General features: G+C 51.3%; 2 protein-coding genes across 5 annotated transcripts in view; one reads left to right on the top strand and one right to left on the bottom strand.

Moving 5' to 3' along the window:
* Positions 1 to 12,405, top strand: part of EGFL8 (EGF like domain multiple 8) — a 33,528-nt gene extending 21,123 nt beyond the window's left edge. For both annotated transcript variants that reach the window (XM_035107094.3, XM_088663635.1), the window contains exons 4-10: positions 907 to 1,026; positions 2,925 to 3,037; positions 3,329 to 3,424; positions 3,936 to 4,100; positions 7,873 to 7,949; positions 8,828 to 8,969; positions 10,451 to 12,405. In XM_035107094.3, the coding sequence (XP_034962985.3) occupies positions 907 to 1,026; positions 2,925 to 3,037; positions 3,329 to 3,424; positions 3,936 to 4,100; positions 7,873 to 7,949; positions 8,828 to 8,969; positions 10,451 to 10,500 (763 nt within the window). In that variant the 3' untranslated portion in view covers positions 10,501 to 12,405. The remainder of the gene's footprint in view (positions 1 to 906; positions 1,027 to 2,924; positions 3,038 to 3,328; positions 3,425 to 3,935; positions 4,101 to 7,872; positions 7,950 to 8,827; positions 8,970 to 10,450) is intronic.
* A 1,112-nt stretch (positions 12,406 to 13,517) lies between these two features.
* The window catches only part of AGPAT1 (1-acylglycerol-3-phosphate O-acyltransferase 1), a 41,411-nt gene continuing 37,796 nt past the window's right edge, over positions 13,518 to 17,132 (bottom strand). For all 3 annotated transcript variants that reach the window (XM_035107096.3, XM_088663636.1, XM_060270806.2), the window contains exons 6-7: positions 16,411 to 16,483; positions 13,518 to 15,952 (exon numbers count right to left, since the gene is read on the bottom strand). In XM_035107096.3, coding sequence (XP_034962987.1) covers positions 15,810 to 15,952; positions 16,411 to 16,483 — 216 coding nt within the window. In that variant the 3' untranslated portion in view covers positions 13,518 to 15,809. The remainder of the gene's footprint in view (positions 15,953 to 16,410; positions 16,484 to 17,132) is intronic.

The following is a 17,132-nucleotide window of genomic DNA, read 5'->3' as shown; positions in this document are numbered from 1 at the left end:
AGCTGGCTCCAGGGCACCTTTTGGATGTAACCATAGAAATATAGTGTTGGAAGGGACCCCGAGGGTCATCTAGTCCAACCCCCTGCAATGCAGGAAAATGCAGCTGTCCCTAAATGGCCTTGGATCAGCATACCTAAAGGAGCGTCTCCACCTCCATCATTCAGCCTGGACACTGAGGTCCAGCTCCGAGGGCTTTCTGGTGGTTCCCTGCGAGAAGTGAAGTTACAGGAAACCAGGCAGAAGGCCCTCTCGGTAGTGGCACCCGCCCTGTGGAATGCCCTCCCATCAGATGTCAAGGAAATAAACAACTACAGTACAGTATCTGACTTTTAGAAGGCAGCCCTATTTAGGGAAGTTTTTAATGTTTGACGTTTCATTGCGCTTTTAACATTCTGTTGGGAGCTGCTCCGAGTGGCTGGGGAAACCCTACCAGATGGATGGGGTATTATTATTATTATTATTACTGGTATTATTATTATTATTATTCGGATCAAACCCACAACCTTGGCATTATCAGGGCCACGTGCTAACCAACTGATGCCCATGCGTAGTTTAAATTGGACGGGATGGGAATATGGATGGGTTTGGGCAGAGAATTTAGCAATCTATGCGGCACCCGGTTTTAAACCAGCAGCCGCATTACGCAGTCAGGCCCTTAGTCCATCTATCTCAGTATGGTAGACACTGGCTGGCAGCATCACTCCATTGATTCAGGCCGGGGACTATAGGGGATTGAACCTGGAACCTCCTGCATGGAATGCAGATATTTTAACCACTGTGCTAAGACCTTTATTTTCGATGTGTTAGCAATCCCATGTGGTTTAAGCCATCACGGGGCTCTAATATTCTAGAGGCTGAAAGGAATCACCCAAACCCTCTCAGTTGTGCACCTTCTCTGACCCACAGCCGAGTGTGCGCACGTCGCACGTTAAGGATTCCCTTGTTCTACAACGAGACCTATGCCAAGCCTGCGCACCAGCCGTATTTGACGCTGTGTGCTGGACCCCGAGTCTGCAGCACCTACAGGTATGTGAAGTCCTCCACTGCTTGGGGATCCCAGGGGTGAGGACGTTTTACTGAATAGTGCATTTTTAGGGTCATGTATTTCATACCCCTCAACTGTCCCGTTTTTAAGTGGCACATCCCAGAATCACAGAAGCCAATCCCGGCTTTTGTTTGGATCTTGGAATGTCTCATTTTTTGGCCTGGTGCTCTGGGGCGACCGTGCTGATTTGCGCCAGAGCGCCAGAATGAAAGATGCTCGTTTTCTGGTCTCATGAGAGTGTCTTTTGGTCTTGTACTCCCACATGCGCAAGAGTTCAGGACCAAAAAAGGAGTGTCCCGATTTTGGTGCCACAAATGTTGGAGAGAATGGTTTCTGCTGGTGTTGTTGTTGTTGTTTTAAAAAAACTGCTATCTGTTTTAACTTGCTTAGGGAGAGGGTCTTTTCTGTGGTGGCTCCCTGCTTGTGGAATGCTCTCCCCGGTGAGGTCTGCCTGGAGCCATCCTTAGCATTCTCTCGACACCAGATAAAAACTTCACCTAGGCATTGGACAGATTTTCTGCTCATTGATTATGTCAGGGATAGCCAACATGACCCCCTCCTGATGTTGCGGACTCCACCTCCCATCACCCTTGGTCATGCTGACTGAGGCTCATGGGAGTTGTAGTCCAAAACAGTGGCTGCCCCTAGATTGTACGCCTTTGCTGCTGCTTTATTAGATCTGTTTCATGAGTCACCGTGTTGCCTATTAATTTCATCTTGCTCATTTTAAGAGAGAAATGTGTTTTATGCTCTTAAAATTCCGTCAGTCACCTGGACACTCCGTATATGGCAAGGGGCTAGTGATCTGAACTCGTGACTGTTGTAATGCCTGTTGTGATTTTGATCTTTTAGGCTGCATTGTATGGTTATCTGCTTTGTATACGGTCATAAAAAGGTGAGATAAATAAACTCTTTTCCTCATCAGTGGTCCTTACCAGCTATTAGCCACAATAGCTAGGAAGGGGTCCTTGTAATTTCCGAATGCTGAAGACAAACGACAAAGGATGCTGATGCCCCCCCCCCCAATTGTGCAGTGAGCATAGAGTTCTGGTCCTTTACTGTGTGTAGCATGTCTGTCGCAGTATTAACCTAATAAAAGGAGGGGTTTTTTGCTCAAACGTCTCTCTGCGGTTCCTGCTTCAGATAATGGTGGCATTGGCTGGTCTTAAAACACTGTATGGTGTCAGAAATGGAAACTGTCGTTTTCTTTAGGGTAATGCGAGAGAAATTCTGGTAACCCAGATTGGGGAGCTGCATCAATAGAGTATAGCATCTAGATCAAGGGAAGTAATAGTACCACTGTATTCTGCTCTGGTCAGACCTCACCTGGAGTACTGTGTCCAGTTCTGGGCACCACAGTTCAAGAAGGATACTGACAAGCTGGAACGTGTCCAGAGGAGGGCAACCAAAATGGTCAAAGGCCTGGAAACGATGCCTTATGAGGAACGGCTTAGGGAGCTGGGTATGTTTAGCCTGGAGAAGAGAAGGGTAAGGGGTGATATGATAGCCATGTTCAAATATATAAAAGGATGTCTTTATAGAAGAGGGTGAAAGGTTGTTTTCTGCTGCTCCAGAGAAGCGGACACGGAGCAATGGATTCAAACTACAAGAAAGAAGATTCCACCTAAACATTAGGAAGAACTTCCTGACAGTAAGAGCTGTTCGGCAGTGGAATTTGCTGCCAAGGAGTGTGGTGGAGTCTCCTTCTTTGGAGGTCTTTAAGCAGAGGCTTGACAGCCATATGTCAAGAATGCTTTGATGGTGTTTCCTGCTTGGCAGGGGGTTGGACTGGATGGCCCTTGTGGTCTCTTCCAACTCTATGATTCTATGGGGAGAAGGAGAAGTAGCCAAGGACGCTTGCGTATTTCCTCTTCCCTAGGACTACCTACCGCGTGGCCACACGGCAGGTGCGGAAAGACATTCTGCAGACCCACATCGTCTGCTGCCAGGGCTGGAAGAAACGGCACGTGGGGGATACTAAGTGCGAGGAAGGTGAGTCAGCGAACCATGGTAAAAGTCAGGGAAGCCGCAGAGATCAGAGTCTGACATCACTGAGTTATCCGCACATCCCTAAGATAGTTGTTTATCTCCTTGGCATCTGATGGGAGGGCGTTCCACAGGGAGGGCACCACTACCGAGAAGGCCTCTGCCTGGTTCCCTGTAACCTCACTTCTTGCAGGGAGGGAACCGCCAGAAGGCCGTCAGCGCTGGACCTCAGTGTCCAGGCAGAATGATGGGGGTGGAGACACTCCTTCAGCCTTGCTCTCGCCTTTCTCCTGCCAGCCATCTGCCACAAGCCCTGTCAGAACGGAGGCAGCTGTGCCCAGCCCAACCAGTGCCAGTGCCAACCAGGCTGGGGTGGTCGCTACTGCCATGTCGGTGAGTAGAGAAGCCGGGAGCGACGAGAGAGGCGGATTAGCAGTGGTTGGCTGGTGGGGGACTAGGAAGGCACCTCAGGTGGCAATTGCTGGGAGGTGCAGGGTGGTGCCCTCTAACTTAGCCTGGTGCCCTTTATTGCAACAGAAGGCACCACCAGGGCTCATTTAAGGGATAGCTCAGTCAGAAGAGCGTGAGACTTTTAAATCTCAGGGTCGTGGGTTCGAATCCCACACTCGGCCGGGCGTAACATTGCAGGGGGCTGGACTAGATGACCTGTGGGGTCCCTTCTACCTCTATAGCTCTAAGGTTCAGCTTCTAGTTCAGATTTCCTGTGGGTTGGCAGGTACTTTGCTTAAAGGCCTTAATCACCGTCACCAGGACTAGAAACTTGAGGTTCCAGGGATTTCTGCAGATTCTTTATTCGAGGCCCTGAGAGGAAGATGCACAGGGGTTCTCCCTCCCCTTCCCGCCAGACTCGCAGACTCCTAACCCCGCTGCCGTCTTTCCTTAGATGTGGACGAGTGCCACGCACCCGTCTCTCTCTGCGACCAAGGCTGCCTCAACACCGCAGGGAGCTACGAGTGCCAGTGCAACCCTGGCTATGCCCTGGAACCAGATGGCAAGAGCTGCCACTTGCTGCCCACTGCCCAGGCGGCCCCAATGCTTGCCAGCAAAGGTGGGTCCCCACAAGGACTGGGAGGAAGCTCTGTGGAAGGGAGGGGAGGACACTTTGCACCCTGAGGGTGGCATTGCCTTCTGGGTAACCTTCCAGGGGCATAGCTGCCAAGTCTCCCGTATTCCCCGGGAAACCCCCGTTTTCCCAGCTGTTCCCAGCTGAAAAAACGGATTTTTTTGTTTTTCCCCAGTTTATTCTGGCGCGGCGGCCATTTTGGAACTGGGCGGAGCATGCTCAGAAGCGACTTTTGACGCTGCTTTGCCCAGTTCCAAAATGGCTGCAGTGCGACTTCTGGCGCAGCGGCCATTTTGGAACTGGGCAGAGCAGCATCAAAAGTCGCTTCTGAGCATGCTCTGCCCAGTTCCAAAATGGCGGCAGCGCTACTTCCGGCCTGCTACTTCCGGCCCGATCCCTTATTTCTCCGACAGGAACTTGGCAGGTATGTCCAGGAGCCACATGTGGGCAGGGGCAAAAGTGGGCGGAGCAACAGCTCTGAATTTTACCTATACACTCTAGACCAGTTTCTATTTGTATTTAGGGTTTGTTTGTTGCATCTGTTCCCCACCTTTATCTCCAAGGAGCTCAAGATGGCGTACGTGGCTCTCCCCTGCCTCTCTCTCTCCCTACAACAACCCTTTGAGGTGGGTCAGGCTGAGGGGCAGTGACTGGACCAAGGTCACCCAGTGAGCTTCATGGCTGAGTGAGGATTCGAACTCTAATCTCCCAGGTTCTAGTCTGACACACTAACCGCTATGGCTGTGTCTCTCTCACACACACAAACCCCTCTGCCCTCTATCCAGGCAAGCAGGATGCCTTAGCAGAATTAAAGGACACATCCCAGCTGTGCCAAAACACTCCTGGAAGGTGCGAAGCTGGGCTGGCGAGGGGCGTGGCCTGTGGAATGGGGTGTGGCCTGTTGAAAAGGGGTGTGGCCTACAGAAATTCTCAAGGGCCAGATAGACCTGGCAGGCAGGCAGGTGGGGACTGGCAGAGAGCAGAGTGAAGTTGGTGGGTCAGGGCCCCATATGCTTTACCAAACTATCCTCTGCTAGCAGCCACCTCCTTGCCAACGGAGCTCACTTGCTGCTTCTGCCTCCACCCTCTCTCTGGGCCGCTTGTGTCCTGGCCACATCCTTACCATCCACTTAAAGCAACTCCTATCTCACTTTCGCAGTCATGGCTTCCCTGCAAAGAATTCTGGGAACTATAGCTGGTGGAGAGCGCTGGGAATGGTAGCTCCGTGGGGAGAGGGGATTTTAACAGCCCTCTGGTTCCCAGAAATCTTTGGGAGAGGAAGCTACGGCTGTTTAACAAAGCGATACAGTGGAACCTTGGTTGTCGAACGTAATCCGTTCCGGAAGACCCTTCGACTTCCCCAAAACGTTCGACAACCGAGGCGCAAAGGGCTGTCTGCAAATTCAATTGAGAAAATTGGAAAACACACAGTGGGAGAAGTGTGGGTGAAGGCCAGTGTGCCCCACAACCGCCACCTCCTCCTGCCTCACGCAAGCACCTTGTTTCATTCCCTCATAGAAAGAAGCAGCCGGCTCTACCATTGGGCGGAGTGAGGCGGCTGCTTCAGGCGGCAGTTGGTGTTGGCAGGTGGCGTTGAAGGGCAGGTGTGTGCTTGTGTGCCCGCCCTGTGTCCTCAACTTGTGTCCACAGTGCCTCGAGGCCATTTTAATGGGTTTTTTTGGTTCAATCCCCACCATCTCCCTGGAGAGCTACCGTAGTAGAATTTCCTGCCTGAACTCCTGGGGAGAAGCTGCCAGTCCGTGTAGGCAGCACTGAACCGGGATGGACCAATGATCCAATTCAGTGCAAGGCAGCTTCATAAGTTTGTTAGGGATGCTCAACAGGATTTTTTTTGGGGGGGCGTAAGGCATCTTCTCCCTCCTCCCTTTCCGTTTACTGGTTGCTGGGACCCAGAGATGAAAGAGAGGGTGGCACCTTCGATTGCGCCACTTCCTGGCTTCTTACAAACAGATCTATTCTTCACGGGTCACAGCGGCAGCTGCCTCAGACTGTGACCCCACGCTGCTGAGTGTATTTCACAACTTCCCTGTAAAAAGCAGCTTCGAATCTGGCCACTGAGTTCAGTTCCAAGAACCTCTTTCTGCTTTGGTTTGCATGAAAAAGGAAACAAAACAAAAAGTGTAGAGGCCCTGAGAGCCGCATAAGTGCCAGGGAGGGGGAACACAGTCTTCAGTTCCTTTGTAAAGTACCCCAAACCAATATATGTACACAGATTGGCTTGGGGTTGTATCCAATACTAGTCCTACTCAGAGTAGATTTATCTGAGTGAAGGGACCTGACTAAATTATGAGTAGGACCAGCATTGGCTGAGGGGGCGGAGTCTGGACACTTGAGGGCGGTGCCTGGTAGAAAAGGAGGCAGAGCCTGCCAGGGACCTATCGGTTGACGCTCAGAATTAAGTGTACAAAGAGCGGATTTGTTGTGTTCTGTACATGTGTTCAAATCTTGCCCTTCTGCCAGTGTGGCATAGTGGTTAGCGCAGGCATCCCCAAACTGCGGCCCTCCAGATGTTCTGGCCTACAACTCCCATGATCCCTAGCTAACCGGACCAGTGGTCGGGGAAGATGGGAATTGTAGTCCAAAACATCTGGAGGGCCGAAGTTTGGGGATGCCTGGGTTAGCGTGTTGCACTTCGCAGACCAGGGTTCGAATCCAATCTTAGAGACCTTGGGCCTTTCACTGCCACTCAGCCTAACCTACAGGTGAAACTCGGAAAATTAGAATATCGTCGAAAAGTGCATTTATTTCAGTAATGCAACTTAAAAGGTGAAACCAATATATGAGTGTTTTGTATTGAGTCAAAGGATTTTATATCTGCATTACTATTGTCTGTATGTGCTTTAGGGTTAAGTAACTGCCTTTTGGTTCCAGAAGGTACAGCTACTATTGGTTCATTTAAGCTGCTGTATTTGGATCCTCTGTCTTATTGGTTCCCTCCAAAAGGCAGCACTGTGATTGCCTGATATTGTTCCCTCCAAAATGTATCCCTTTCTAGCTAGTTCCCTGTCCCTATAAATGTAGCCTTCCTGCCCTCAGAGTCAGTCCTGTTTTGCCCTGAATAAAGAACAGTTCTATTGAAGATGCGTATCTGGACTTCTTAAGCCATGACACAACAATGAGTCAGATGCATGACATGCAAAGCAAGATATGTCAAGCCTTTATTTCTTGTAATTGTAATTATTTGTCGTTAGGCGGGTGAATTATAAATGGAATGTAATTAATGAAATGTAATAGCGATGTTTATTTTTGTATTATTGTAACTATTTGTTTTATTACTGTGGAATTTTCAAAAGAAAGCATTTGTAAAAATTAAAAGAAAAATAAATAATAATAAGTTGCATTACTGAAATAAATGCACTTTTAGACGATATTCTAATCTTCCGAGTTTCACCTGTATGGTTGCCATACGTCCGGAATATCCCGGACATTACCCAGAATATTGCAGTCAGCCAATTTTCCTGAAAAATGGCTTTAAAAAAATTATTTTTTTATTTTTTGCAATTATGCCAAAAAAGCTCAACAACGTTGGGCAAAACAAAAACGTTTGTGTTGTGTGGAGTAAAGGGGAAGAGGAGAAGCCATGTATTCTACCTTGAGCTCCTTGGAGAAAATGGTAGGAGATAAAAACAAGGAAGACATGAAATCAGTTTTGGACCCTCTCTGGGGCTCCACCACAGTTCCAGTCCTGCTCCTTCTCACGCTCTCTTCTCCCTCGTCCTCTTCTCTTCCCCCCCAGTGCAAATTTTAGGGGCTCAGGAGACGATTCCCAATGAGATCCAGGAGCTTCAAGCCAAAGTGGAGCAGCTGGAAGAGGTGAGAGTCTTTGTAGGTCTGTCTGAGGAGGGACAGGATGTTGGGCTCGGTGGGCCATTGGCCTGGTCTTTATTACGTTTCTCTTCTGGCCCTTTGAGTTTCAACCAACAGCTGATCCATAAGGGATAGTGGCCTTTGAAAGAAAAACCAGTTTCCTCACCCCAATTTTAGGGGTCACTGGACCACCCCTCCCTGGTTTTGGGCCACCACATTCCTTACATGCCAGGGAGGGAGAGGCCCTCCAGTTTCCAACAGCTGGGTCTGTTTCAGATAGTTGCTGGATGAGGGCATAGCGGACAGATTGATACCTTTTAAAGACCCAGGTGGGGGGAGCTAAAGGCCAAAGATTAGCAAATCAAAGAACTTAGCAGTAAGAAGATTTCAGTGCTGCAATTCTCGGAGGTAGAAACAGAGACGGGGTTTACCGGGGATATGTGCCATTTTCCCCCTTGCAACACGTGTGGGCATAAAGAATTTGGCAAAGCCAGCTCTGGATAAATAGCAGATGAAGAATCCATAGTGGGTGCCCTTGAAAATGGTTATGTCCTGGCTATACCCTTGGGTGGCCAAGGTACTATTTTGGAGGAGAGCCGAATGATGCAGGGCATTCCTGCATTCTCTCTCCCTCCCATGATGGGGTTTGTGTATTTATATTAATATTAATATTAATAATATCCCCCACCCCTCACTGTAAGGTCGCAAGGTAGGGTGCAACAATTTAAAATACAGTATTATTAGCGTTGTTGTTGTGTTGGCTGTCTCTGTTGCTGCCTCTGGCGCCACCTACTGGCTGGCTCCCCACCTTCTGTCCTATCAGTCCCAGTGGGCCCCTGCCATAACTGCCCTGCAGCCCAACTCTCTCCATCCCTCCCCTGCAGCGCCTGGAACGTGCCATCGCCATCTTGCCGCCTTCCCTGGAGCCCGCCCAGCTGAAGGAGCTCTGGAGTCGCCTGCTCTACCTGGACCAGGTGGAGTCGCTCAGCGATCAGCTGCTTTTCCTTGAAGAGAAACTGGGGGACTGTGAGTATCAGAAAGGCCAGGCTGTCCCGACAACCTCAGCGGCGAGAACACGCCTGGCGAACCAGGGGCGGCCCCATTGGCGAAGCAAGGGGGGCAATGGGGGTGGTCCACCCTGGGTGCCACCCTGGAGGGGGACTGACACTCCGCGCCTCCCCCACGACTCCCAAGCTGAGCTGTGCCGCTCCAGCGCCATGCGGGGATGGTGCCAAGGTCCTGTGCTCGCAGCTACCGCCACAACTGGAGTGTCCCGGCACCATCCTGCACGGCGCTGGAGTGGCACCACTCGGCTTCGGAGTCATGGGGGGGGGGCACAGCGAGTGTCACCCCCTTCAGGGTCCCAGCGCCGTCCCCGCGTGGCACTAAAGCAGTTTGCCAGTGGCGCAGCACGCATAGTGACATCACACATGTGCGCTGCATGGTGATGCCACACCTCTGGATGCCAGAGCGGCTTCCTCCGCCCCTGGGCGGCCCATCCTGTTTTAATACCTGAAGCGAAATGGGAAGGTGCCACCTTGCACGTGTGCCCTGCACCACCCACCCTTCCTTGCCCTCTCCGCTGAAGCCTCACATATGAGGGTCGTACAGCTGGGGCTTCCAGGTTCTTGCAAGAGTTCGCCGGAAGCCACCATGGCCGCTTCCACTCACTTCTCCAGCGGTGGCAGAGACGCCCCTAGAATTTCACCGCCTGAGGCACCTGCCACAGTCTGCCTCATGGTTGGGCCGGCGCCATCCATGGGAGGGAAATGATTTCATGCAGGCAAGGGTGCGACCTGGGGCAAGGGCATGGCTAAGGAGAATCCCAAGGGCCAAGTGGACTGGTCTGGAGGGCCGTAGGTCCCCCCACCAGACCTGAGGCAATAACAGGCTGGCTCAGGGGTGGGGAACGCTTTGCATTCCGCAGGTTGCATTCTCTTCTGGGCAACTTTCCAAGGGCCGCATGCAACTCTCCACAGAATTTCAAGCAGCGTATTTCCCCCAGCCCTACCTGTAGATGCCTTGGGGACTGAAACTGGAACCTTCAGCAAGGAAACCATATTTTTTGCATGCACCCCCCTGCTTCCTATCGGGCTAGGAAACATTGCTTTCAGGCACTTTGACTGCTACAGCTCAATTCACCCCTCCATCCCAAGTCACCCCCGCTGATAATCAATTTTGCCTTGCTGGTGGGATGTGCAAGCCCCTCCACATAATATTGGGAGCTGCCTTACAGCAATTCTACCAGTCATCCACCTAGTTCAATACTGTCTACATTGGCAGAATGAGGTCTCTCCCCATCTCCTCCCAGATGCCAAGGATATTGGGACCTTCTATGTGCAGATAATGCTGAATGCCCTTCCCCGACTATTGAAACTCTTAAATAGCTGCCAACTATTTCTATGAACTGCCTTCCCTCTAGTATCAGGGGTGGTTTGGGGGGAGGGTCTCTTGCACTTTTCAAACCTCGTTTTTTTCCCCCCTCCTTCTGGGTTCCTTGCTCCCAGGTGCCTGTCAAAACGGTAAAAATGGCTTTGGCTACGACATTGCCCGGTGATGGCTGCGTCCTGGACTCGATTGATGGGAAACCAGGCCCTCCACCACCACCACCTCCTGCTCCCGACTCTGGGCTGGTGGCTACTGCTCTAGGAAGCTTCAGTTTAACATCTCCTCCCTGGGCGCACTCCACTCACTCATTACTTAAAAGCAAAATACGCACAGCAAGGGCTAGGGCTCTAATGGATTAACTAATGGAAGCAAGCTTCTGAGTCACACAGCATTCTTCTGGAAGAATTCGAAGCACGGCCACACACAATTCTTGAGGCATTCACAGCCAATGCAGAAGAAAAAGAGGAAAATTAAGCACTTTTGATTTCAACGGGAGATTTGCAATGAATTTCTATGCGTGTCGACTCATTTACAAATCCTGCTGCAACCAGTAGATTATCCCCAAGTTAACTATGCAAAGGACAGCAATCTTAAGCATGTGTTTAATGCGCCCACAGAAGTCAATGGAATTTAAAAGTCTTAGCATCCGACTCATGCCAACTTTTAAGTAGCAGTGTGGCCTGCCTGGGGTGTTCTTGATATTCCGTTGCCTGGTTTTTTTCTGTGGTAAGTTGTTTCTTGGATTACCTCCCTTCCACACCAATGGACCAGTTTCCCCATCCCCTTGTTTATCCTGGGCTGGTCTCTCAACCACAGGCAGTCCAGAATTCAACAGGTAGAGCTCCTAACTACTCTCAAACGCCCTTTCTTCTGAAATGCACCAAAATCTTAAGAAGCTAAGGATCGTGTTCTGCACCACATTCCCTGCAACCCTGTACTTCTTCCAACCACACGTGAACAACGGAAGGCACTTATTTGCTTTTGAGATCTCGCTGTCCCTGCTAAGTTGGCTGCGGTGTTGTTGGACAATGCAACTTCCATCTTCCTTGACCTCCCCCGCACCTGCTGGGTGTGTGGTGGGCATTGATGGTAGCTGGAAATCCAGCATCTGGAAGGCCACAGGTTTTCCAGCTCTGGAACTAGGGAAAGATCTGTGTTCAGTTCCTCTGACTGGAAGCTCACCCTAAACCAGGCACCCCCAAACTGCGGCCCTCCAGATGTTTTGGCCTACAACTCCCATGATCCCTAGCTAACAGGACCAGTGGTCGGGGAAGATGGGAATTGTAGTCCAAAACATCTGGAGGGCCGAAGTTTGGGGGTGCCTGCCCTAAACCTATGTATGCTACCTTTGAGCTCAGTCTCCAACAGGGCAAGCTATGATGGCACGTTGCGGCATCTGAAAGACGAATGGCTTTATTATGGCATAAACTTTCGCGGCGAAGCACAATAATTTTGTTAAATCCTTCTTCTCTGGCAATCACTTGTAGCCGAGTAAGATTGCCTTCCATGAACACGGTCTTAACAGTGAGTCTGTGACTGTGGAGGCCAATTCTGGATCCAAACATCCTTCCACAGTGGGGACATAGGTTTCCGGATGTGAGTTGATCACGGTGAGGGTTTGCCAAGTGTGCCTGCCTCTTAGCAGGTTTCCCACTTTTCTCCTGAGTTCGTGCTTTTTCAAAGTCCATGACACCTTTGGTGGAGGCTGTTCTCCAATTGGAGCGCTCGCAGGCCGGTGTTTCCCAGTTATCAGTGCTTATATTGCATTTTTAAAAGATTTGCCTTGAGAGTGTCTTTATAAACCTCTTTTGTTGTCCACCGGTATTTTGCTTTCCATTCTTTGGAAGATGACAATTGTTGTTGAAGTATCATTGCTTCCACGGGTGATCTTTGCTTCTTCCAGTACTCTGGCATTAGTTTGCTTGTCTTCCCAAGTGAATTAGGGGGTCGTGGGAACCTGGCGCCGAGTTTCCCAGGGACAGCTTTCTGGGCAAGAGTATATTGTTCAAGCTGCACTTTTGACATAGTTAATTTCCTTTTATTAAAAACAAATAAATAAAAGGCCACTTATTAACTTCTTGAATGGTAGCAGTCCTGTTTGGAGAAAGATGCTATTTTAATTCCACAGAACCAACATCGCTTGTAAGATTCTGATCCAGTTAATAATTGTTCATTGGAATGAATTGCTACAGCTGGATATATTTGGGAATAAAATAATAATAGTTTTATTATTTATATGCCACTCATCTGACTGAGTTGCTCCAGGGCGGCTTCCAACGAAAAGACATTAAAAATCACACATTAAAAACTTCGCTAGACAGGGCTGCCTTCAGATGTCTCCTAAAAGTTTAGTCATTATCTCCTTGACATCTAAGAAGAGGTTCCACAGGTGGGCGCCACTACCGAGAAGGCCCTCTGCCTGGTTCCCTGTAACCTCCCTTCTTGCAATAAGGGAACCGCCAAAAGGCCCTCAGAGCTGGACCTGTGTCTGGGCTGAACGATGGGGGTGGAGACACTCCTTCAGGTATAAAGGGCTGAAGCCTTGTATGTAAATATTAATGATTATATCCCTGCAACTGTCTAATCCCATTTTTAAAGCCATCCCAGTGTGTGGCCATCACTACCTTCTGTGGGGGCAAATCCCACAGCTCTCTTTCCATAGGTAAAGGTAAAGGTACCCCTGACCATTAGGTCCAGTCGTGGACGACTCTGGGGTTGCGGCGTTCATCTCGCTTTACTGGCCGAGGGAGCCAGCTTACAGCTTCCAGGTCATGTGGCCAGCATGACTAAGCTGCTTCTGGCGAACCAGAGCAGTGCACCGAAACACCGTTTACCTTCCCGCTGTAGCGGTACCTATTTATCTACTTACACTTCGTGCTTGCGAACTGCTAGGTTGGCAGGAGCTGGGACCGAACAACGGGAACTCACCCCGTTGCAGGGTTTCGAACCGTCGACCTTCTGATCGGCAAGCCCTAGGCTCTGTGGTTTTAACCCAGAGCGCCACCCGCATAGCTGCAATTCTGGTAACGCCTGCAGTAGATGCACAGAAAGGCTTCGCCTGCAGCTCAACCCCACCATCTCCGAAAAGGTGCCAAAGGCAAAGGTTACAGGACCCCATCATCACACAAAAAAACCCCACCTTTATCTGCTAGAGACACAGAGCGAGACGCGTTGCAATGGAGGGGGCTTGTTTGAGGGTCTTTATTAAAAGCAGGAAGGTCTTAGGAACATGGACTTGGTGGTGCCCCTTTTGCCCATCGCCCCCTCCCCACATTGACGCTCCCTCGACATCAACCCCCCCCCCAGAAGGGCATCTGGCAGGAGGGATAGGCAACTGGGTCTCCAACTGGGGAGAGGACAGAAATATATCAAGGGGGAAATTCCCCAAAGGCAGGAGAGGAGCAGAGGCAGCTACCCCTCTTCCCCCCCAAAGCAGGGAATATTTGGCAAAATCCCACCCACCCCCTCCACCCCACGAAGAAGCGCACACTCCCTGAAACAGCTCCCCAAGCACGCCTGCCCCCCACAATAGAGGGGGTCTCTCCTTCTGCCCCCTTTCATCCCAAAATTATAGCCTCTCCCCAATCCTAATGGCCCACCCTCGTAAAAAATATAGCTGCACACAGAAATCCACTCCAGTCCCAGGAAACATGCGCAGGAAGTGCATGTACCTGGCCGCCCCCGATTCATCTCTCCTCCAACCCAGGCCTTATAGGGCACCAACATGGCGCCCTCCTGATCATCTGGACTACAACTCCCATCAGCCCCAGGGCTAGAGAGAACAGGTCCGGGAAAGGCTTTCCCTTCTTCCTGAGGCCTTGGAGTAGGCCAGGCAACGAGGTGCCCTCCAGCGGCTGCCGTACCCCTACTCCCATCAGCCCCTGCCAGCGTGGCCAGTGGTGAAGGACGATGGGCATTGTAGTCCAGTAATAGCTGAAGGGTGCCACATCAACTACCACCCCCACGCTTTAATTCCTGCTTGGCCCAGTTGGCTAAAGGGCACCAGCCTCATGCCACTAGCCCCCTCCATGTTGTGCACCCCTCCCCCCCCCCAAAAAAAACCGGCCTAGTGACCCCGCACCCAAACACTGGTTGTCCTTCCCCCAATGCCCTCTCCCAAGGCCTTCCTGCCACACTTTGCCATAGAGGGAACACACACACATACTTCCCCTCTGCCAATCTCCATGATCAAAACTCAAGAGTTTGCAGCGCCCGATGCCTCCAGCTGGAGCTAGGAAAGCAGGCTGCCACACTGACGCAGCTCGGATAAGGGCATGCTTGCTTCCCCCTTCGCAGGGCAGTTGAGATATTTTAACCAAAACGAGAGAGGAGAAAAGTAACAGGCCCCTCGTACCTGCTCTCGCTTTCTCCCCAAGCAGCACCCCCAATTTCCACCCCACATCAATTGGGTCAAGGGCTGGTCCCATAAACTGGGTTCCACAGCGTCAGCCCATATTATTTTATCCCTTCCCCCTCCCCGCAAGACACACCGCAACGCCCCCTTCCCCACAAAGCTGCTTTTTCGATCCCTCGTTTCACCCACCGGGTGACTGAAGAGAGCCAATACAGAGTCACATTCTTTCTGTGTCCCCACCCTGCCCCCGGTTCCCCCGTTCGCCGTGCCCCTTTCACAGAGGGAGGTAGTCTTGTCCACTGTTTTATTAGAGCGGCTGGTCAGTCCGAGGCCCGGGTGGGTCGTAGTCCGCACAGCTCCCCTCCTCGGGGAACTCTGGAGTGGATCAACGACGCCTTGCTCCCACCGCTGGCAAGATGTAGCGGATCTTTCAATCATGCCCATTTCTCTCCCTTATATCACACACACACACACACACACACACACACACCCTTCGTGAAAGGCCAGCAGGGTGTTTGCAACCAGCCCGCAACCCGGCATCACATTTTGCAATGTTCACACTCAGAACCTGCCCTGCGCCCATCTCGTCCGCCAGGGTGGGTCTTCCCCCTGCAGGATTCGAGGAGCGGTTCTGTTTGTACGGTGCCTGTGGGTCAGCCCACAAAATGCTCCCCGGCCCCGGAACAGGGGGCTGGAGCGGTCCAGTCTGAGAAGCTCAAGCGGAACAGTTCACATCGACAGAAACGGGGAGGGGAAGAAGACCTGGCGGGGAGAGGGCTGCACCATCTACCTGGCCGTGGGAGGGGAGAATTCTGGTCCAAAACGTGGAAGCGGGCGTGGCTGGGATCAACTCCGCCCCTGCGGCTCCTTGTGGGCGTGGCCAGGCTAAGCCCACCCCAGCTTGCAAATCTCCCGAGTTTGGTTGTAGCGTGGGCTGCTCCCGTCACCGCCTCTGCCACTCCTGGTCCTGGCTTGGCCGCTGGGGATTTAACGTCGCCCTCTTCTGCCATGGCCCCCGTCCCAGTGGGCGCAAAGCTGTTCCCAGTCCCTACCCCATAAGCTCCTCTCTCTCTCTGTCTCTCTCTAGGGCCGGATGTTGGGAGGGAGGAAGTAGTAAAAGGGGGTCACTGCGGGGCACCCAGCTCCACCGAGAGCCCCTCGAAGGCAATGAGCATGGCCTGGCGCACCCGATCTGTCAGCGCTGGCACGTCTTCAGCCCCCAGCCCCCGCGTAGGCATGGGAGGCAAGATCCGGACCGTGCAGCGCCCTGCGCCGGAGGGAGAGGAAACGGAGGCAGCGGGAAGGCGCGTGATGGTGTTGCCGGACCAGGTGGGGTGCAGAAAGGGAGAGAGAAGGAAAGAAAAAGAAAAGTGTTAAGTGTGCAGGCTGCAAAGGGGGTATTTAATTATTTTCATTTATTTGCCTGATAATTTCACATTCCTGCTTTCCTCCCAAGTCAGCTCACAGCGTAAATTAAAACAGATACAACTAAAAATGTATGATTACTTTTATATATATATATATAAAAAACCAACTAAGTAGCCCTATTGAAAGCAGCACTGAAAACACTCAAAGCCATTTAACCCCCAAAATTACATCACCCGCCCTCACAAGACCCTGCCACACAACAGCCGGTGAGTGGCCAAAGGTTTGTCAGAACCAACCTCCTCCATGGGGATAGGGGAAGGGGAAGGGAGGGGAAAGGAGCCAGGCGGCTGGACTCACCCGTGGTGAAACGCCTTTCCTTCTTACTGTAGAAATCCCGATAGGATGAGATCACAACTGGGATTATAGGAACCTGGAAAGGGGGGGGGGGCAGGAAGGGACAGCGGGAAGAAGACAAAAATATAATACACTTCAGGGAGGGCTGTTAAAAATCTTCCTCCCTCCTTTTTCAGCTCTTTCTTCCCCCCTTCCTTCCTTCTCTCATGTCATGGTGGTCTAACCCATTAAGGCCTTGGCAAGGACTGGAAAAAGACAGTGCACCAGGTTCTCTGAATAGTGCCATAGGAATGCAAAGTTTTTTGTTATGAAAACACACCTCTTTACACTTTTTGACACCTCAGGTGCTTCACTTAATGGTGCCCACCTCTTTTCCTACATCGACACTGCTCCGTTCGACTTGGGAGCGGTTTTGTTTTATAGCAGCACTGGTTTCATCTGCTTTTATAACGGTGTGCTGTACGGCTGAGATTCCTGCGTTGCAGGGGGTTGGACTAGATGACCCCTGGGGTTCCTTCCAACTCTCCAATTCTATGAAATGAAAGGATTCTGCCCTCTGAAACCCTGGAGACCCACCAACAGTCCGTTTAGGCCAGTGTTTCCCAAACTTGGGTCTCCCACTGTTTATGGACTACTATTCCCATCATCCCTGACCACTGGCCTTGCTAGCTAGGGATAATGGGAGTTGTAGTCCAAAAATAGTCGCGAGACCCAAGCTTGGGAAA

The sequence above is a fragment of the Zootoca vivipara genome, chromosome 2 (genome assembly GCF_965207765.1).
Source record: "Zootoca vivipara chromosome 2, rZooViv2.hap1.1, whole genome shotgun sequence".
In the NCBI taxonomy this organism is placed as follows: Eukaryota; Metazoa; Chordata; class Lepidosauria; order Squamata; family Lacertidae; genus Zootoca; species Zootoca vivipara.
Note: the sequence above shows the minus strand (reverse complement) of the source record. Positions and strands in the feature narration are given on the sequence as shown.